The 22,394-nt window shown below is 54.4% G+C and overlaps 1 protein-coding gene across 1 annotated transcript; it reads right to left on the bottom strand.

Annotated features, from left to right (window-relative positions):
- Positions 1-372: 372 nt before the first annotated feature.
- On the bottom strand, positions 373-5,314 carry LOC119949468 (START domain-containing protein 10-like). Its single transcript, XM_038771264.1, has 6 exons — positions 5,147-5,314; positions 3,454-3,601; positions 2,598-2,701; positions 2,210-2,327; positions 1,987-2,039; positions 373-705 (listed from the first exon to the last, which is right to left on the bottom strand). The coding sequence occupies exons 1-6, from the start codon at positions 5,312-5,314 to the stop codon at positions 475-477; spliced, it is 822 nt and encodes a 273-aa protein (XP_038627192.1). The 3' UTR covers positions 373-474.
- Between the last annotated feature and the right edge of the window lie 17,080 nt (positions 5,315-22,394).

Here is a 22,394-nt window from a genome sequence, read left to right as displayed (position 1 = left end):
CCTGATTAGGTTGTATCTACCCCAGCGCTTAGAACAGTGCCTGGCACCAAATAAGCGCTCAAGAAACACCATTAAAGAAGAAGCAGCGTGGCTCAGTGGAAAGAGCACGGGCTTTGGAGTCAGAGGTCATGGGTTCGAATCCCAGCTCCGCCACGTGTCTGTTGTGTGACCTTGGGCAAGTCACTTAACTTCTCTGCGCCTCGGTTACTTTATCTGTAAAATGGGGATTAAGACTGTGAGCCCCACGTAGGACAATCTGATCACCTTGTATCCCCCCCCCAGCGCTTAGAACAGTGCTTTGCACATAGTAAGTGCTCAACAAATGCCATTATTATTATTATTATTATTATTATTATTAAAACAATGGGCAGGGAGGGTGGGGCTGATCAGGGGAGGGTCTCCTAGAGAGGATAGGACAGTGGGAGGGGGGTTCACTCTGGACAGGAGTGAACTCGGAGGTGTTGGGGAGGGCGGTCAGGCCTCCCGCGGCTCCTCCTTGGGGTCCGCGCTGTGGGGAGCGCGCTCTTCGACAACGCCACTCTCGTCGATGGCCTCCAGGGAGTCTGCGTGCTGCAGAGCCAGCTCGGCCAGGCTCAAGGTGGGCAGCGTGTTCTGCTCCGGGAAAAGCCAGGGCTTGTAGCCCGGACTGTGCTTCCGTTTCCAATCGGGATACTTCAGGCCCGCCTTGTAGATCTTTTTCAGGGCCTAGACGGATCCGGGGGCGGGAGGCGCAGGGGCTCAGTCCAGCCCTCTATCCCCTCTCCCCCTCCCCACATTCCTGGGGCTCAACTCGCTTAGAACAGTGCTTGGCACATAGGAAGCACTTAACAAATTCCATTATTATTTCTATTATTCTTATCTCGACTCAACCAGCTCTGCTTTCCTGCAGCCCCCAACCCCCGCTCCCATGCTTAGAACAGTGCTTGGCACATAGTAAGTGCTTAACAAATTCCATTATCATTCCTATTATTCTTATCTCAACTCAACCATCTCCACTTTCCTGCAGCCCACAACCCACCCTCCCACGCTTAGAACAGTGCTTGGCACATAGTAAGTGCTTAACAAATTCCATTATTATTTCCATTATTCTTATCTCGACTCAACCATCTCTGCTTTCCTGCAGCCCCCATCCCACCCTCCCATGCTTAGAACAGTGCTTGGCACATAGTAAGCGCTTAACAAATTCCATTATTATTACTATTCTTATCTCGACTCAACAATCTCTGCTTTTGCAGCCCCCATCCCACCCTCCCATGCTTAGAACAGTGCTTGGCACATAGTGAGTGCTGGGTGACTTTGCGCAAGTCACTTCATTTCTCTAGGCCTCAGTTCCCTCATCTGTAAAATGGGAATTAAGACTGTGAGCCCCCCGTGGGACAACCTAATCACCTTGTAACCTCCCCAGCGCATAGAACAGTGCTTTGCACATAGCGCTTAATAAATGCCATTATTATTATTATTAGTAGTAGTATTAGTATTATTATTATCATCCCGACTCAACCATCTCTGCTTTCCTGCAGCCCCCATTCCACCCCTCAAATCTTAGAACAGTGCTTGGCATATAGTAAGCGCTTAACAAATGCCTTAAAAAAACCCCAACAACTCTCCGATGGCCGTGGCCAAGGTGGGCGCTGGGCTAGCAGCAGGTAACCCCAATGCTATGGCCACTTCTAGGCGGGCTGCTTTCCTGGGAGAGAGGGACAGGAAAGGTCTACAACTCTATTGCATTGTACTCTCCCAAGCGCTTAGCACAGTGCTCTGTACACAGTAAGTGCTCAATAAATATCATGGATTGATTAGGAGGGAGGGGGCGTGAGGCTAGGAGGGGAGTTGGGGGGCTGCGAGGTGGAGAGAGATGGCGTCCAATTTCCCCTGGGGGGTCTTTTTATCCCCTCCTTCCCCTTCTTCGTCCCCTCCCCGGGCACACCAGCTTAACACCGCCTCCACTACGTAGCTGAGGCCGATCCTGCAGCGGGACCCGCTCACCTTTGGGGCCATTAGCTGGGTCACCTTGTTGACCACCCACTTGGGCAGCGACCCTGAAACACAGGAAGGCCCGGCCGTCAATCTCGCATCCTCCCTCCCCCCGGCCTCCCTCCCCCTTCCTCTCATCCCCGCCACTGCCGCCCCCTCCTCGTGCCTCCCTCTCCATCTCCCCCGCGTGTCCGAGCTCTCCCGTGTCCATGTCCGGGTCCCTCGCGGCGCTGACCTCGGGGGTCCACCTGGCTGAGGTAGTAGAGGACGCAGCCTCCGCCCCCGCTGGCTTTGACCAGGTAACCGGTCTGCAGGGACACGGCCCGCACGAAGTCCTTTCGAGGGGGGTGCTTCTGGGGGCGGCGAGGCAGAGGGGGGAAGGCCCCCCCAGACCGGGTCGGAAACCCCCTCCCTCACTCAGAGACACCCCCTCCACCCACGGTCCCCCCCAACCCCCTAATATCTACACACTCTGTTCCCTGCCGGCTCCAGAGGGGAAAAGTGTCACCCCACTGCCTCCCCCTCTGATTTAGGGGGCGGTTCCGCTCTGCCCTCGAACGGACTGGGGGTCCTAGCCCCCACTCCGGTGTTCCCCCCTCCCCACTCCAGTGCCCCCACCTCACCGGGTGTTTAACGCTGTAGTTGACGATGATATAGTCTTGTCCTAAGGGCAGCCAGGACCGAAGAGTCACAAAGTCTCTGTTCTTCAGCGGGCTGGGGCAGCGCCCTGGGGGCGGGGGGCGAGGTAGCGGGGTGAAAGGCAAGGGATCCCGAGGGGGCTTCCATCCTGAGCCTCTGCCCCTGATGCCCCTGATCCCCTCCCCTAACCCCAGCTCCGTGCGGCATCCGGCTCCCCCGGCTTCAGCCCCTGCCTCGTCCTCAGGAGTGGGTATCCATGTCAGTCCTGGGTCCCTCCCTCTCTATAACCGCTTCCCCCCAAGAGTAGGACCCCCCTCTCCAACCGCGGATTTAAAGGAGATTTATCCTCCTGCACCCAGGAGCCGCCACCCATCTTCCAGTGCCCCTCCTGCCCTAACGGAGACCTCTCCCTCCTCCACCGAGACCCTCTCCCACTCCCTAATAATAAGAATAATAATAATGGCATCTGCTGAGCTCTTGCTGTGTGCCAGGTACTGTACTAAGCGCTGGAATGGATACAAGCAAATCGCGTTAGACACAGTCCCTGTCCCAAGTGGGGCTCACAGTCTCAACAGCCGTTTTTACAGATGAGGTAACTGAGGCACAGAGAAGTGAAGTGACTTGCACAAGGACACAGAGCAGACAAGTGGAGGAGGTGGGATTAGAACCCATGGTCTTCTAATGGATAGGCCCGTGCTCTATCCATTATATCATGCTGCTTCCAGGACCTTCTCCCATAATCGCCCTCCCTCTTATTCTCAAGGCCCCCTCCCTCCTCCAGGGACTCCTACCCCCCCACCCACCCGGGCCTCTCCCCGCCCCTTCCTCGGCCCCTCTCACAGGAGTAGTAGCCCACGTCGGCGTTGGCCGTCAGCCGCCCAATGTCGAACGTGTCGATCATATGCGAGTCCCACTTAGGGCGATAGTGGATATCGTGCAACACGTCGTATAGGGTCTCGGCCGCCACGTCCCGGCACGAGATCCGCATCTGCGGGGGCGGGGGGAAGGCGTCGTGAGTTTCTTTTTCCGCAGGCCGTCCCCCATTAGGATGGGGAAACTGAGGCTGGGGTGGGCGCAGGCGCTTCCGACTCACTCAATCGTATTTATTGAGCCCTTACTGTGCGCAGAGCACTGTACTAAGCGTTTGGAGAGTACAATATACCGGAGTTGGTAGACACATTCCCTGGCCACAGTGAGCTTACAGTCTAGTGGCTCAGTAGCAACGGTTCTGCGGGAGAAGGCTGGTACGATCCAGGGAAATCCCACGGCCTCCCAGACGCTGGCGCCCTCAGCCCCACCCTCTAGACTGTAAACTCGTTGTGGGCAGGGAATGTGTCTGTGTATTGCTGTATCTTACTCTCCCAGTGCTTAGTACAGTGTTTTGAACACAGTAAGCGTTCAGTAAATATGATTGATTGAATGAATGAATAATAATGTTGGTATTTGTTAAGCGCTTACTATGTGCAAAGCATTGTTCTAAGCGCTGGGTGGGGGGATACAAGGTAATCGAGGTTGTCTGGGGCTCACAGTCTCCATCCCCATTTTACAGATGAGGGAACTGAGGCACAGAGAAGTTAAGTGACTTGCCCAAAGTCATACAGCTGACAAGTGGTGGAGCTGGGATTAGAACCCGCGACTTCTGACTCCCAAACCTGGGCTCTTTCCACTGAGCCACGCTGCTTCTGAATGTCAGATGAAATGGGGTGGCTTCCTGAGGAAGTGACAGAAATGTCCCCCCTGGGGATTTGGGGAACAGGAGAGACCCCATCCCTTGCCAGCTCTCAGTATGGGGTGGAGGGGTGCGGACCAAGGATATCACTGTGCGATTCTAAAGCGGGAGCCCAGCCCCCAGCCCACCAGCCCTCCACCCCCACCCCAACAACGGTGGGGGTAGAATTACGGGCCGTTATTGTGTCTCTGTCAGTTACCTGCCCCCCGGGCCCCCCCCCCCCCCCCCCCGCCGTCACCAAGCAGATGCCAGCAACTCAATCTTGTTCTTTTGTTGGGTTTCTGGGGGCACCAAAAGTCCTGGGTTGGGGGTGGGAATTGGAGATCCGGGGTACTGGGAACAAGGGAAGATTGGAGACGATTTGAGAATGGGGGGGATTGAAGACTGGGGGTTGAAGAATGGGGGAATGGAGAATGGAGGGGGTTGAAGAATGGGGGGAATGAAGAATGGAGGGGATTGGAGACTGAGGAGGTTGGAGAATGGGGAATCAGAGAATGGGAAGATTGAAGAAGAATGGGAGGACTGGAGAGTGTGGGATTGGAGAATGGGGGGATTGGGATAATGGGGAGATTGGAGAGCAGGGACGGTCCAAGGGTTTGGAATTACACGGATTAGTTGAAGGCTAGGGTCCAGTGGGGGGGTGGGGTGTCTAGGCTTAGGGAACAAGAAAGATGAGGAGGGGGTCAGGGTCAGGGCCAGGAACCGTCTACCCCAGGCCTGGGGGGAGGGGGCGGGCAGGGTGGCTGAATTGGGAGCTGGGGGCTTCCCGCGAAGTCGGTGGGGGAGGGTCGTCTTGGCGCTGACCTTGATCTTCTGTACGGTGCGCGCCTCGTCTTGGGGGCTCTGGCTCCACACCGTCACCCCGCCGTGGCTGAACTGGCTCTGCCAGCCGTCGGGGCTCTCGCACTGCTCCTGGAACGAGCGGAAATCGGAGTCATCCGGGATGTAGACGCCGTCCCCTCTCCGGGACATGGGGGGCCGGCGCGGGGGGCCCCGACACGAGATAGGGCCGATCTCCTCTCCTCGGGCCCCCGGGCCCCCGGCCGTCCCTGTGCCCCCCGCAGGCTGCAGGACCCCGGGAGCGGAGAGCGAGCTGGGCCGAGCGGTCTGGGCACGGGTCTGAGGGGCGGCTCTCCCTCCCACCCCCCGCCCCCGCCCCGGGCCCCGGTGTCCTATCGCTCGTGCCGGATCCTCTTGCTTTGCTGCTGCATTATTGACGAGGGAAAAGCTCCCGGAATCTTATCCTCAAAACATCTAACCCGCTTCCTTTCCCATTCCAGGCATCCCAATGTCCCAGCCACCCTCTCCCTCCTTCCCCAGACCACCAGTGCCCCAGCCATCCCTCCATCCTCCCCAAGCCCCCAATATCCCAGCCACCCCCTCTCTCCTGCTCCAGGCCTCTAACACCCTAGCCACTCCTCCGTCCTTCTCCAGACCCCTCAATACCCCAGAAACTCACCCTTCCTGTCCCAGATCCTTCAATACCTTCAGCCCCTTTCTCCTGCCCCAGGCTGCCCAAACACATACCCATACCCAAGCCCACTGCCCCCTCCTGCCCCAAGCTCTCTCCCTCTGCTCCAATCGCCCTTCTCCTCCCTTTCCCCAGTCCCTCTTCCAAGATGCTGATAACTGTTCCCTTATCCCTGCCCCCACAGAGGGGGTACCTAGTGTTTTCACACCTACCCCCCCACAACCAGGGTGGTGTAGAGGATGAAGAGGTGGGGGTGGGGTATTTAGCCCAGAAAATTTGGACCTGTCTGTTCTGCCTGAGGATCGAAGACTCCTTTACCTTCTTACCCCCCTTCTCTGGCTCCCCAGTGCCTGGGGTCTGGTCGCCCTCCCACCCCCAGCCCACCAGGGCTCAGGTCCTGTGCCCCCCCCCCCCCCACCTCCAACTATCCTGGTGGTTCAGACTGGTTCCAGCTGACAGCCCTTGTGTTTGGAGTGAGTTCTGAATCACTTCCTTTCTTGCTCTTAGAGAAGCAGCGTGGGTCAGTGGAAAGAGCCCGGGCTTGGGGGTCAGAGGTCAAGGGTTCTAATCCCGGCTCCACCATTGATCAGCTGTGTGACCTTGGGCAAGTCACTTAACTTCTCTGGGCCTCAGTTCCCTCATCTGTAAAATGGGGGTGAAGACTGTGAGCCCCACGTGGGACAACCTTATTACCTTGTATCTACCCCAGTGCTTAGAACGGTGCTTGGCATATAGTAAGCACTTAAGAAATGCCATTATTATTATTATTATTATTATTATTGTTATGGCTCCTCCCATGCCCCCAATTCCTAGGGAGTCTTCCCTAGTCTACGAAGGTCCCCCCATTGCAGTTTGTGCTATTCTTTGGGAATCAAAATCAGAAGTCAGACCAGCACCCCGAGTAGACATTAAAATAAATAAATATATTATAGATATGTAAATAAGTGCTGTGGGGCTGAGGGAGGGGTGAATAAAGGGTGCATGTTCAAAATGAGGGCTTAGGGAAGGCCTCCTGGGGAAGATGCATGGCCTAGTGGGAGTCAGAGTACCTGGGTTCTAATCCTGCTCTGTTTCTTGTCTGCTGTGTGGCCTTGGAAAACTCTGTTAACTTCTCTGTGCCTCAGTTACCTCAACTTTAAATGGGGATTAAGACTTTGAGCCCCATGTGGGGCAGGGACTGTGTCCAACAATGATTAGCTTGTATCTATTCCAGTGCTTAGTACAGTGCCTGGTACCTAATAAGCACTTAGCAAATACCATAAAAAAAGAAGAGAGGTGCCTTCATAAGGATTTGAATGTGGGGAGAGTGACTGTCTGTCAGATATGAAGAAAGAGGGCATTCCAGACCAGAGGTAGGATGTGGTGAGAGGTCGTTGGCAAGAGAGATGAGATCGAGGTACAGTGAGTAGGTTGGCATTAAAAGAGCCAAGTGTGTGGCCTGGGTTGGAGTAGTTAATCAGGGAGGTGAGGTAGGAGAGGACAAAGTGATTGAGTGCTTTAAAGCTTGATGGTAAGGACTCTCTGTTTGATGTGGAGGTGGTTGGACAATCACTGGTGGTTCTTGAGAAGTGGGGAAACATGGACCGAGTGGTTTTGGAGAAAAATGAGCCGGGCAGCAGAATGAAGTATGGACTGAAGTGGAGAGAGACAAGAGGCAGGGAGGTCAGCAAAGTGGCTGATGCAGTAATCAAGGAGGGACAGGATAAATGCTTGGATTAACGTGGTAGTGGTTTGGATGGAGAGGAAAGGGCAGATTTAGTGATGTGAAGGTTGAGCCGACAGAAATTGATGACAGGTTGAATATCTATCTGGGTTGAATGAGAGAGATGAGTCGAGGAAAATGCCAAGGTTATGGGCTTGTGAGACAGGGAGAATGGTGGTGCTGTCTACAGTGATGAGAAAGTCAGGGGAAGGACAGGACTTACCTTTCCCCTGACCCAGATAGGAGAGTGATTGTATTGGGCCAGAGCTGATGCCGGGGGGTGGGGGTGACGAAGAAGGGGTGGGAGTGTGGAGGGGGGAAGGGGTCTCCAAGGAGCCGGAAATGGGAAACAGGAAACTGAGAGAGGTCCGAGGGGCTGAGTTAGGAGGAGATGCTGTTTTTACCCTCTCCACTGGCCCTCTCCCATCTCCGATTGGCCTGCTCCCTCTCTCTGCCCCCAGTCTCCCCTCCCCTGGATTCCGACCTCTTTCCCCTAAGGGGTCCCGAGGGAAAGAGGGGCAGAGGAGGATAAGAAGGGAAGAAGGAGCAATGGAAGCAGGAGCAGGAGGGAGAAACCGGAGTCAGGACCCGCTGTTCTACCCAGCCGCTCGACTAGATGGTGCTACAGCATCGAGAGAGGAAACAGAGCTAAACTGCGCGAGATGGAGAAAGACCCAGAGACCCAAATAGATGTGCAGAGATATAGCCAGAGACAAAGTCAGAGAGACCCAGAGATAGAGAGGGAGAAAAAGAAAGAGAGAGAGTCAGGGAGAGCCAGAGAGACAGAACCGGAGACAGAGAGAGAGGCAGAGATATGGAATCAGGGATATCAGGGGCACAAAGAGACAGAAATATAGAAAGCCAGAGAGACAGACCAAGAGGAAGGTAGAACCAGAGGGAATTGGGGAAATAGAAGGTCAGAGAGACAGGGAGATAGAGACACCAAGAGGGACAGAGATCTACAGGGAGCTGGGAAGACAGAGACAGAGACAGAAAGATGGAGGCAAGGAGACAGACAGGCCCAGGGAGGCAGAGATATTCAGAGATCTGGGATGACAGAAAGAGTTAGGCAGAGCTACTTAGAGAGACACAGAGAGCTGGGGATACACAGAGAGAGGTAGAGAAGCAGTGTGCCTAGTAGATAGAGCATGGTTCTGGGAGTCAGAAGGAACTGAGTTCTAATCCTGACTCCACCACATGTCTGCTATGTGACCTTGGTTAAGTCACTTAACTCTTCTGTGCCTCAGTTACCTCATCTGTAAAGGGGGGATTAAGACTGTGAGCCCCATGTGGGACATGGACTGTGTCCAAACTGATTAGATTTTATCTACCCCGTTGCTTAGTACAGTGCCTGGCACATAGTAAGCGCTTAACAAATACCATAAAAAAAGAGATTCAGAGACACTCAGAGAGCTGGGACTCTTGGGTGGGCTCCCTGTCTGCGCCCACTCACCCTTGGGGTCAGGGGGGTCTGGACACGTTCCCTGCGGTTCCCCCTCCTGTTTCCCAGCCTAACTCCCCTCCGGGGCCCCTCCCTTTCCATCATTTCCCCTCCCCCGTCCTACACCAAGAGATAATTTCCCCTCCCCCTCTCCATTTCCTCCCAAAGCAGAAACTATTGAGGCCGTCTCCATTGATTTGGAGATGTAGATACATGCAAATGCATGCAAATGGACACGCAAACGAGCCTTTATCACACGGCTTTGAGTGGCTGTCAGGAGTGTGCTGACACCTGTTCCGAGCCCGCAGTCATTCCCATCTCCCCCACCCCCTTTCTGTACCCCAAACCCGCACACTCTTTAGGTCCTAGGCTGCCCTGAAATGCCCCCCCCCCCACCCAGAACAGAGAGGAGGGGAGCCCAGGCAAACCCTCCCTGGGGATGGGACAGGCTCGGGGTTCACCCGCCCACTGGCCCTTTCTCCTGCTGGGACTGAATTTGGGGGACAATCCAACTGGGATAGCTTTAATTCTATTTGTTCTGACGACTTGACACCTGCCCACATGTTTTGTTTTGTTGTCTGTCTCCCCCTTCTAGACTGGGAGCCCATTGTTGGGTAGGGACCGCCTCTGTATGTTGCCGACTTGTACTTCCCAAGCGCTTAGTACAGTGCCCTGCACACAGTAAGAACTGAATAAATACGATTGAATGAATGAAGGAAGGAAGGAAGGAAGGAATGGGATCCCCGGGGAGTGGGCAGAGGCTGGAGACGTGGTAATGTGGGGCACACACACATGTGAGCCCATTGTTGGGTAGGAACTATATATGTTGCCAACTTGTACTTCCCAAGCGCTTAGTCCAGTGCTCTGCACACAGTAAGCACTCAATAAATACGATTGAATGAATGAATCCCACACATATAGAGCAACACACACACTGTGTGACCTTGAGCAAATCACTTCAACTCTCTGCGTCTCCATTTCCTCACCTGTAAATGGGGGTAAGAACGGGCTCTCCCCCCGTCTTAGACCAGGAATGCTGTGCGAAGCAGAGACTGTGTCTGATAATAATAATGATGGTATTTGTTAAGTGCTTACTATGTGCCAACTACTGTTCTAAGCACCAAACTGATCATCCTACATTACTCAGTATTTAGCACAATGCTTGGCATCTAGTGAGTACTGGTACCAACATGATTATATGTTGAGAAGATTATATGTTGAGAAGCACGGAGAAGCAGTATAGCTTAGTGGAAAGAGCCCGGGCTTAGGAGTCAGAGGTCATGGGTTCTAATCCCGGCTCCACCACTTATCAGCTGTGTGACTTTGGGCAAGTCACTTAACTTCTCTGGGCCTCAGTTACCTCATCTGGAAAATGGGAATTAAGAATGTGAGCCCCATGTGGGACAACCCGATTACTTTGTATCTACCCCAATCAATCAATCAATCAATCATATTTATTGAGCGCTTACTGTGTGCAGAGCACTGTACTAAGTGCTTGGGAAGTACAAGTTGGCAACATAGAGAGACAGTCCCTACCCAACAGTGGGCTCACAGTCTAGAAGGGGGAGACAGAGAACAAAACCAAACATATTAACAAAATAAAATAAATAGAATAGATATGTACAAGTAAAATAAATAAATAAATAAATAGAGTAATAAATATGTACAAACATATATACATATATACAGGTGCTGTGGGGAAGGGAAGGAGCTAAGACGGGGGGATGGAGAGGGGGACGAGGGGGAGAGGAAGGAAGGAGCTCAGTCTGGGAGGTCCTCCTGGAGCCTATATGTTGCAAACTTGTACTTCCCAAGTGATTAGTTCAGTGCTCTGCACACAGTAAGCGCTCAATAAATATGATTGAATGAATGAATGAATATTTGACAGTCCACCACTCTCCTCAACTTCAAAGCCCTCTAAAATCCATCTCCTCCAAGATGTCTTCCCTGACTAAGCCCTCATTTCTCCTATTTGTCCTCCCTTTTGAGTGGCACATGTGCACTTGGATATATTCCTCTTAAACACTTGATATCCACCCCACCCCTAGCCCCTCGGCATTTATAATAATTATGGTATTTGTTAAGCACTTACTACATGCCAAGCACTGTTCTAAGCACTGGGGTAGAGACAAGGTAATCAGGTTGTCCCACATGGGGCTCACAGTCTTAATCCCCATTTTACAGAAGAGGTAATTGAGGCACAGAGAAGTGAAGTGACTTACCCAAGGTCACACAGCAGACAAGTGGCAGAGCTGGGATTAGAGCCCACGTCCTCTGACTCCCAAAGCCCGTGTTCTTTCCACTAAACCACTGCTTAAGGACATATCCTTATTCTCTCCCATTTCCCGTATCTTTAAATTACTTTAATGTCTGTCTCCAGCTTGGGACAGCAAGCTTCTTTTGGGCAGGGATTGCGCATACTGATTCTAGTCAATCAATCAATGGTATTTACTGAGCACTTACTCTTGTACTGTACTCTCTCAAGCACTTACTACAGTGCTTAGCAAATACCACTGATTTATCAACTGAGCTCCAGGTGACACAGGCACCTATAGGCATAATACTTAACCTAAAGTAAGTGCTTAATATTGTCATAATTATCGATCATCCCCCTTGGAGAGTCTGCTCTGCCTATAGTCTAGACAGAGAAACTGAGGTCTGGAGAAGGGAGATTTGGTCAGTATCACCCAGACCATGGGACACAGTCTCTGTTTCAGAATAATAATAATAAGCACTTACTATGTGCCAGGCACTGTACTAAATGCCGGGGCGGTTGGAAATAGTTCCTGTCCCTTGTGAGGCTTCACAGACTCAATTCCCATTTTACAGATTAGGTAGCCGAGTCCCAGAGAAGTGAAGTGACCTGTCTAAGGTCACACTAAAGACAAGTGGCCGAGTCGGGATTAGAACACATAACCTTCTGACTCCCAGGGCTGTGCCTGCCTTTCTTCTGGAGGGGCAACCAGCAGGCCCGTCTTCTCACTGAGGGGCAACCAGAAGGTCTGTCTTCTCACTGAAGAGTAACCAGCAGGCCCATCTCAACCCCCAACAGATTGTTCTTCCTGGGGCCTGCTAGGAGGAAGTTGGAACTGAGTCAGGGAGACAACTTGGAGACACTGATGGATTAAATCACTTCCTTTTTCAGGGGCAGAGCTGTCACAGGATGGTAGCAGACAGACAGACAGGCCCGCCAACATGGAGTCAGGGCTGGCAGAGGCCAGTCAAAGGAAGAGGCAGGGCCGAGGAGATGTCCACCAGCAGGGCAGGGGCCTTTCCGGGCACCTAGCCAACACTTACTCTTCTTCTGCCACCCCACTGGGCTGAGGAGAGTGCAAGGGTCAAGGAAGGGGTGAAGGGTGAGGGTCTGGACCCCGGGGTTAGGGGTCAGGGCGAGCTCCCACCCGGAGGGCAGGGAGGAGGGGAAAGAGGGGAAGGGAGGAGCATCACATTAAAGTCTCATTTCCAACAACACAGAGAAAAACAATTTGAAACTAATCTTCTCCCAGAATTATGGTCCCTCATCACAGTAGGGTGTACATTAGCAGAACAGGGAGAAACTAAGTGGAGTGGGGGGAATGGGGGGAGAGAAGAGGAAAGAGACCCCAAGAGACTCAGAGATGAGAAACTGAGAGAGCCCCGAGGGATAGAGAGCAGAGATGTATGGAGAGCTCTCCAGAGAGACAGAGACAGAGCAAAGAGATATGCAAACAGCTCAGAAACACAGAGAAATAAAAGCAGGCAGATTCTGAGAAGCAGAGAAATACAGGCAGTGAAGCAGAGATCCCGACAGAGAGCGATACAGGAAGGGAGACAGAGAGCCCGAGAGGCAGAGATGCCACCAGATAGAGAGAGATACAGGGAGGGAGACGGAGACCCGGTAGACTGTGATACAGGCAGGGAGATAGAAATTTTAAGAAATGAAGATAGAAAGGCAAAGAGACAAAGTCCTAGAAAAGAACTCCAAGAGATAGATAGGAAAGAGATCTGCAGAGAGCACAGAGACCCCAAGAGACAGAGACATCAATGTAGAGACACAGAAACCCTGATAGAAAAAGATAAATACAGAGAGAGACCCCCTTGGAGGCAGGGATAGAGAAAGAGAGAGATAAAGGCACAGAGACCCCAAGAAACAGAAAGAAGCAGGCAGGGAGGCAGAAACCCCAAGAGCCAAGAGAATGTAGCACTTAGTACAGTACTCTGCACACAGTTAGGGCTTAATAAGTTTTATTACTACTACTCCTCTAGACTGTAAACTCATTATGGGCAGGGAATGCGTCTGTTAATTCTGTTATGTTGTACTCTCCCAAGGGCTTAATACAGTGCTCTGCACATAGTAAGCTCTCAATAAGTATCATTGATTGACTGATTTCTAACACTACTAGAGAGAAGGGAGACAGAGACTTAGTGAGATCACCAAGAGACAGAGAATAGACATATAGAGAACACAGGACGCTGAGAGACAGAGACAAGTCTACTAAAGTGTCTATAAGTGTCTACCGACTTTTATATTGTGCTCTCCCAAGCAATTAGTACAATGCTCTGTACACAGTGCTCAATAAATATGATCGGTTGATTGATTGATTGATCGATAAAATCAGAGACCAAGGGAGAATACCAAGAGATAGCTGCGAAGAGGAGAAAGAGATATAATAATAATGTTGGTATTTGTTAAGCACTTACTATGTGCCAAGCACTGTTCTAAGCTCTGGGGGAGATGCAAGGTGATCAGGTTGTCCCAGGTGGGGCTCACAGTCTTAATCCCCACTTTACCGATGAGGTAACTGAGGCACAGAGAAGTTAAGTGACTTGCCCAAAGTCACACAGCTGAGAAGTTGCGGAACGGGGATTGGAACCCACGACCTCTGACTCCCAAGCCCGTGCTCTTTCCACTAAGCCAGGCTGGGAAAGAGTTCAGAGATTCACAGAGACTGAGACAAAGACAAAGAGGGAGGCCGAAGGAAAGGGGGAGGAGAGGAAAGGAGAAGACTCAGGGAGGAAATAGAGTCCAGGAAGTCGGAAGGAGGGGCACCATGAAAGTCCAAAATGAAGTATGGCCAGTAAATCACTCCAAAGCCCCGAGGCCTATTCTCTGGCCCGCCCTCAAGTCCAGGCCCCGCCCCGCTATGACGTCACAGGGCTGACGTCACAGCGCCGGACCGCTGTCCTAGGAGAGCAGCCTCGATTCTGCCTTCCCCTCTCCTGGTCAATGCTGAGTAGGACGGGGCGGGGGGCGGGGGGCCGGCCTGCTGCCCCCTGTCCCAGGACCTCTGGGCGTCTCTCCCATCACCCATGTCCCCGCTCAGCTCCCCGGAGAACGGAGGTGCTGGACAGCTCCCTTTCGGGGCAGCCCCGCCCCCCAAACCACTCTGACCAGGAGGAGGAGGACGGGGCAAAAGAGAAAGAGGGTCTGCCCTTGAGGGTTTCTGCCTGACCCCCCCCAACTGTCCAGTACACCCCTCTGGACAAAGAAGGCACCCAGTACTGAGCTCTGCACACAAGAAGTGCCCAGTACAGTGTTCTATACACAGTAGGTGCCCAGTAATAATAATAATAATAATAATGATGGCATTTGTTAAGCGCTTACTATGTGCAAAGCACTGCTCTAAGCGCTGGGGGGGATACAAGGTGATCAGGTTGTCCCACGTGGGGCTCACAGTCTTAATCCCCATTTTACAGATGAGGTAACTGAGGCACAGAGAAGTTAAGTGGCTTGCCAAAGTCACACAGCTGACAAGTGGTAAAGCTGGGATTCAAACCCATGACCTCTGACTCCCAAGCCCGCGCTCTTTCCACTGAGCCACGCTGCTTCTCTACTGCACCCTGCATCCAGCAGGTGCCCAGTTCAGTGCCCTATTCATTCATTCATTCATTCATTCATTCATTCAATCGCATTTATTGAGTGCTTACTGTGTGCATAGCACTGTACTAAGCGCTTGGGAAGTACAAGTTGGCAACATATAGAGACGGTCCCTACCCAACAGTGGGCTCACAGTCTAGAAGGGGGCCCTACACACAGTAGGTACCCAGGACTGTGCCCTTTATCCAGTAGGTGCCCAGTTCAGTGACCTCATCTAGTAGGTGCCCAGTTCAGTGTCTCGTACATAGTAGGTGCCATGAACAGTACTGTGCATCCAGTAGGCAGCCAGTGCAGCGCTCTGCAAACAATAGGTAACTAGTACAGTATTCTGCACACGGTACATGCGGCTAATACAGTGTTCGGCACAGAAAAGTTGTACAGTTCAATGCCTTGCCCACAATAGGTGACCAGCAGTGTGCCTCTGCACACTTCCAGTGTTCAGTACAGTGCAGATGACCGCTGTACCCTCCATAGTTCATGGGGGACAGGAGGCAGTGGGGACGGAGTCCAGGGGTCATGTGTGCCCCCCTGGACTGTCCGAGAACCCGGCTCGGGTCTCAAGGCCACTCCGAACCCACCCTCCTCCAGATCCTGGATCACGAGTGAGGAGAAGCAGCAATCTCCCCCTTCCCCTCCCCTTTCCTTGCCCGGCTGCTGGGTCCTGGGGGCCCTTTCCTAAAGCTCCAGCCCTGGAAGTCAAGGATGTGGTGGGGGAGGGGGTGGGCACCCCATCCCCAAGTACCAGGGGCGAGGTGGGGCCCCCCTAAACTGTGAGCTCACTGTGGGCAGGGATTGTCTCTATCGCTGTATTGTAATAATAATACTAATAATGACATTTATTAAGCGCTTACTATGTGCAAAGCACTGTTCTAAGCGCTGGGGAAGTTACGAGGTGATCAGGTTGTCCCACGGGGGTGGCTCACGGTCTTCATCTCCATTTTACAGATGAGGTAACTGAGGCCCAGAGAAGTTAAGTGACTTGCCCAGAGTCACACAGCTGACAATTGGCACATAGTAAGCGCTTAACAAATACCAACATTATTATTATATCTCTTTCTCCTCTCCGTAGCTATCTCTTGGTATTCTCCCATTACCTCTGACTCCAAAGCCCGGGCTTTTTCCACTGAGCCACGCTGCTTTCCCAAGCACTTAGTACAGTGCTCTTCACACAGTGAGCGCTCAATAAATACGATTGAATGAACGAACGAGGGGGTCGTTGGGGATTCCGGGGAAAGGATCAGGGGAGGGGCGGGGAGAGAGCAGGCCGGGAACCTGTGCCCAGCGCCTCGGGGCGACTCAGCCAGACACATTCCTCCCCTTTGACATCGCCCCCCGGTCCCCCTCCCCATCACCCCCCACCCCCCGACAGGCACAATGGCGCCTTCAGGCCCCGGAGATCAATGGGGCATTGAGCGCCGCACGCCACGGGTCAGCGCCGGGCACCGCGTCCTCCAGGGCTGCTGGCCCCGGCCCCTGCCCTCGCCATGGCCCCGGGGACCCTCCGGGGTCCCGGCCGGGTCACTGGAGATTCGGGATGAGGGGCTTCTTCGCCCAGAAACAGAGCCCATGGGTGGGGGGCAGGCAGGGGGCGGGACTGGGGGAGGGGTGAGTCCTCACCCTGGTCGAGATGGGAGGTGGGGACGTCCCTCTCCAAGCCCAAATCAGGGTCCAGGACGCCCTGGGTCCAGGGGAGGGGTCTCCCTGCTGGGGAGTGGGCGTTAGCTCCAGACTGCGCCCCTAGCCTCCCTGCCTCCTGCCAGACTACACCCCTCACTCCATCCTCAGACCACCATACAGCCTGTGCCAACCCGGAGAGGGTCCAGAGGGCCATTTCCCCTCTTCTTGGCTGCAGCCCCCCGCCCAGCCCTAGCTCCCTGGGTCTGGACCCCCTCCGGCTCCCACCCCGGCCACCCCAGCCCCATCCGGTCCCCTCCCCTCTCCCCCCCCCCGGCAGCCCCCCTCCCCCTCCCCGTCCTGCGCAGCCGACCAGGTTTCCATGGCAACGGAGATGGGAAGGCTGTGCCAGGAGGCGCGGCCTAACCACTCGCTGCAGCGGGGGAGGGGGTGCTCGGGCTGGAGGCGAGGGGAGGAGGGGCGACGGGCCGCAGGGAGGGGCGGGGTGGGGGGCAGCAGAGGGAGGAAGGGGGGCTCATGGAGATGGAGGGAGGGAGAGGTGAATGGGCGAGGGGGGAATGGGTTAGAAGCGTGCAGGAGGAGGAAGTGGCAGGGTGGGGGTCCCGGGGGGGTGAAGGGGCAGGGTAGGGGGGGTCTCATGGGGATGGAAGGAAGACAGGGTGATGGGGGAGGAAGGACGGGATGATGGGGAGAGGGAGGAGTGGGATGAAGATAGGGAGGTTGGAGGTGCCTTGGGGAAAGGAAGGGGCAGGGTGAGGGGCTCAGGGGAAGAAAGGGCAAGGGTGGGGAGGTCTCAGAAAATGAAAAGGGCAGGGCAGGGGTCTCAAGGGGAAGGAGAGGTGGGGTAACAGGAGTAGGAGTAGGATGAGGTAACCAGATAGGGAAGGGTGGGAATGGAGCTTGTAGGGAACTGGGGCTGGGGATGAAGGGGAGGGTGAGTAGGGGCATAGACAAATAAGACCTAAGGGATGTCATGTCTGTGGCCTGTTCCCCAGTGCTCTGTATAGAACTCTGCACCTAGCTGGCATCGGGAATACTGAATGATACCGGTGATGATGTTTGGTCAGGGTTGTGTCCTGCCAGCCCAGGACCCTCTTGACATGGGCACCAGGAGGCTTCGAGTGTGCTGGTTGACCTCCTGGATACCCAACAATCCTGGCTAGGGATGGGCTCTCCAAAATCCTGACTCTTCCTTCTCCATCCCTGACTCAGTGACCCAGTGTAGACCATCCAACATCCCTGACTCTCCCTTTTCCATCCCTTATTCTCCCCAGTGACCCCAGTGATCGAGTATGGACCATCCCACCCTCCCGACTCTCCTGTCTCCATCCCTGAGTCTCCTCCAGGGACCCAGCACAGATATTCATGGATCTGTCGACCCCACTCTGGTGCTCCCGGCTGCACAGCTCCCTGTGGAAGCAGATTCCCGTTCTCAAGCTCACACTGGCGGAAGAAGTTTTTCCTGCTGTTTGCTCTAAACCTGTCTCCTTCAAGCAATCAGCCAATCAAAGGTATTTATTGAGCGCTTACTACACGCAGAGCACTGTATTAAGCACTTGGGAGAGTACAAACAAAATTAGTAGACATGTTCCCTGACCACAACGAACTTACAGTCTAGAAGGGGAGATCCACAGCTCCAGTGGTGAATTTGGGGAACAGCAATTCCCTGTCTGCTCTGTCAGCTCCCTTCCTAGTTCTGGAAATTCCACCTCTCAACATTCCTTGTTTGGAAACTGTTTCATGTTGCCCTTTCCTGTCCCTGTTCCAATTGTTTGGGGACCAACTATGACCAAGTGCCCCAGAGGCAGGCATTCCAGGACTGGGGCAGAAGACAAAGTTGCCAATCCTTTTTTTTTTTTTTTTTCCAAATGAGACTTGTTAAGCAATTACTAGCTAGGCACTGTACTAACCACTGGGGTAGATGAAAGCTGATCAGGTTGGACACAGTTCCTCTCCAGCTTGGGGCTCACAGTCTAAGTAGGAGGCAGTGGGATTTATTTCCTATTTTCCAGATGAGGTAACTGAGGCACAAAGAAGTTAAGTGGCTTGACCAAGATCACACAGCAGGCAAGTGGCAGAGCCAGGATTAGAACCCAGATCCTCTGACTCCAAGGAGCAGGCTCTTTCCACCAAGCCACTCTGCTTCCTCTCTGAGGGTTATAGATGTAGGGGTTTGAGGGGTTGAAAAATCAAGCCTGAGGATACAAGGATACCAGTATGGCTTCGTCTCCCAGATTTTCTGTCTACCTCCCTCCTTCCCCAACTGAGTCATGAAGTGGTGAGGACTGCAAAGAAACAGGAGAGAAATGGACAGTAGATGATGGGGCAACTGGTCAGTGGAGCCCAGCCCAGGCATGCCTCTCCCCGATCAAACTGTACTTCCATGTCAAGGGTTATCTGAAGGCATCAGAAGCCACAGAGGGGGGAAGTTAGACTTTGCTGGGGAAGGGCAGGGTTTACAGGGGGACTGGTGCCTGCAGTGGTGTGGAGTGGTGGCTGAATCTTGGGCGTCCTAGTACCTCCTAAAGCCTCTCGGTGAGGAGAAAGCAGGATCCCTTTTGGGGATGGGGGCTTCTAGGCATAGAAGATTTTTGGTCTGGGCAAGTGGAGAGGGCCTCCCTGAGCAGGGAGGGGGACCCCCGAGGCAGGGGAGAGTGGTCCCCGGACTGGACAGCCCCCCTCCACCCTGGCCCTCAGCACACTGCCATTGTGTTTGCTTATTTTGGTTATTTTTTGATCAGATATTTTGGCGCTGTGCACACTGCCTCTCGTTGCCATGGTAACTGTGACAGGGGCTGAGGCACCGTGAGAAAAATACCAAAATTAATGAGTGAGCGAAAGTGCAGCTGAGAGAAAAACAAGGTTAAAAAAAGAGTTAAAACAGTAATGAAAACAGGCTCCCTGGCTCCTCCGAGGCAGCAGAGCGGCAGTCTAAATCCCATCAGCTCTCCGCCTCCCCCCGGGCTCCCCAGAACCTCACAGCTTCACCCTGCTACCCTCACACACCCTACAGCAGCTCAGCTACAGTCCTAGGCAACAGTACCCCAGCTACAACCCCAGGAGACAGCAACTCAACTACACTCCTAGGCAACTGTACCCCAGCCATAGGCCTAGGCAACAACATCTCTGCAACACCACCTCAGGAATGGTTCTCTGACACAGCTCCCTGGTTACAGCCCCAGGCAACAGCATCCTGGCTACAGCTCTAGGCAACAATACCCCAGCTACAACCCTAGGCAGCAGTCTTCTGGCTGTAGCCCTAGGCAACAAAATCTCAGCAACAGTGTCCCAGGAATGGGACAGCGTATTCGGACTACAGTCCCAGGCAACAGCATCTCAGCTAGAGTCCTAGGCAAAAGTACCCTGGTTACAGCTCTAAGTAACAACATCCCAGCTACAGCCCTAGACAACAACATCACCTCTACAACCCTAGGCAACAGTATCTTGGCAACAGTAGCCTGTCTTTAGGCCTAGGCAACAGCATTTCAGCAACAGTGTCTCTGGAAAGGTCCTTGGACACAGCATCCCAGCCAGAGAGCTAGATCACAGCATCTTGGCTCCAACCTTCCCGATCCTAAAATGTAAGCTCTGCTTACTCTCTTCCACACACACCCCTGACGTCCTCCAACTACCTCCTGGCTTAACTCTGGGCCTCCTGCCTCGCCCTGGACCTGGGGGGATGCAATCAGTGGGCCCTAGGCGCGGGGAGCGGGGATGGAAGAGGGGGCGGAGAGAGAGAGGAGGAGAGCGCCAGACCCGATCCGGCTGTGCCCACTCGCTTGGTGGAAGATTTGGGTTTAATTGTGGGGAATCAGCGATGGGAATAACAACTGGACGATAAGCAGCAGTTCCTGCCAAGCTGCAAGACTGTTTCTCCCTCGGAGCCTGGAGCGAGCCGAGGAGAACAGAGATGTCTTTGAACAGCTCACAGCAGACGGGAGCCGGGTTTGGTGCGTGTGGCTGAAGCGGGGAGGGGGGTGGGCCAGTCAGGGGTGGGGTGGGGGCTCTTCTCTCCAAAAAGTCTCATCGCTGCTCAGGCCCTCCTCCCTCCAGGAGCAAAGAGGAGGAAGAAGGGGGGCGACTGGGGACTGCTGGGGGGAGATGCACCCACGTCCTGGAGGGAAGCCAGGAGTCCAGAGAAGAGCCGAGACTCCTCAGATGAAGCCCCTCCCTTCTCCCCCACGCCGGGGTCACCTGCTAACGTCTTCCACCTAGAAACCCACTCCCCAACTCTCACGACGCGCCGCCCCGCCCAGCCCACACAGAGAAGCTCTGGTGAGAGGGAGACACCTGGCTTGCTGGCCCTTGGGCTGAGAGCATTTCTGTGCCATCTTCGCCCCCCAAATCCTTCCCCGACCCCCCGAGACCTGGATTCAGAGGAGATACGGTCCTGTTAAGAGGGAGAAAGCGGCGGAAAAGAGGACCACGAAAGCACAGGCTTCACGGCCCAGGGAGAAGAGCGGGGCGGGCCATTGAGGAAGGGAGATGGAGAAGATAGGGGTGCAGATGGAAGGGACAGGGAAAAGGGGAGGAGCGTAGAGGGTGTCCTGAACAGCCAATCCTCTGCGAGCGTCTCTGTCCCCCAGCTAGGATATCACCACGCCTATAAGGACCTAGAAAACCTGCTCACTCTGTCCCTCCACGGATCCACCCCGGACCCTTTCGGTCCCTCCCATCCACCTTCCAGAAATGTCTTTTCTCTCGAACTCCATATCCCGTGGTCTCTAGCCCTGGAAATCCCACCCGCAATGAACCCACCCCCATGGGGTTACCTAGAGTGAAGGAGGATGGAGTCCTGTGACTAAGCTCTCGCGTCCCCTATTTGCCCCCCTTTCTGCGTCACTTCTCCAATTTGCCCTCCCTTCTGCGTCATCCAGGCACTTGATTCCATATACCCTCTAAGCATTTTGATTTTTACCCCCACGGTACAGATCCACCTGCAATTTATTTTAGTCTGTAAGCTCCTGATAGACAGGCATCGTGTCTTCCACCTCTGTTGTACCGTGCTCTCCCAAGCGCTGGGCACAGTGCTCTGCACGCAGTAAGCGCTCAATAAATACCACGGATTGACTGATTGCTCTGCCCGCGGTCCATCTCTCCTTCTCTCTCGTTCTTCTCGGCTTCATGTAGCCCTCAGATGGCGCCAGAGATCTGGAGCCGGGGTTTGCGATTGTGAGAAAAACGCGGCGTGTGGCTGTGTGGGACACAAGAAGTGTGATAACGGGCAGAGTGTGTGACATCTAGGGGAGGGGGACACTCGGGGAGAGGAAGTGTTGGCGGGTGACACTCGGGGGGGACCTCGCGGGAGGCCGTGTATTGGGGTGTGTGTTTGTGTGTGTGTGTGTGTGTGCTCTCCCAAGGTTCCTGGGCAAACCCTAAAGTCGAATCCGGGCCCTGTTCCCTCATTCCTCCTACTCCGCTTCCCAAGGAGGCCCCATCGGGCAGCTTTCCTCTCTCTCCCCCCACCCCCTTCCTTGGCTGACTGAGCCCCCCGGGAATTGACCGCCCCCCGGCCTCCTCTGGAGGCTGTACCCCCGGGGAGGCCGAGGGGTCCGGCCAGCCCCTGTTGGACCAACCCCGAGGGAAGAAGCCAGGCCCGGGGGAGGGGACGAGGGACAGGTGTCGGATCTTAGGAAGGAAGGCTTCCGGGAGGCGGCAAGGATTGGGGGGCGTTGAAGAGGGAAGAGGGTCCGGAGTGGGGTCGGAGGGTCCTGGGGGAGTCCGGCTTGGGGAAGGGGGAAGCGGGAGAAGCCCTCTCTGGGCGCAGGGCCGAGGCCAGAGCTCTCGGCCGGGGGGCGGGGGGAGGAGGGAGGCGGGAGGAAGGAGGAGGAGGAGGAGGAGGAGGAGGGAGGAGGGAGGAGGAGAAGGAGGGAGGGGGCGGGCCGGACTGTGCGCTCAGCTCGCTCCCGTCGCTCCGCCGCCGCCGCCGTCTCACACACTCGGGGA

Source organism: Tachyglossus aculeatus, chromosome X2, assembly GCF_015852505.1.
Source record: "Tachyglossus aculeatus isolate mTacAcu1 chromosome X2, mTacAcu1.pri, whole genome shotgun sequence".
Classification (NCBI taxonomy): domain Eukaryota; kingdom Metazoa; phylum Chordata; class Mammalia; order Monotremata; family Tachyglossidae; genus Tachyglossus; species Tachyglossus aculeatus.
This window is presented reverse-complemented; position numbering and strand designations above follow the sequence as displayed.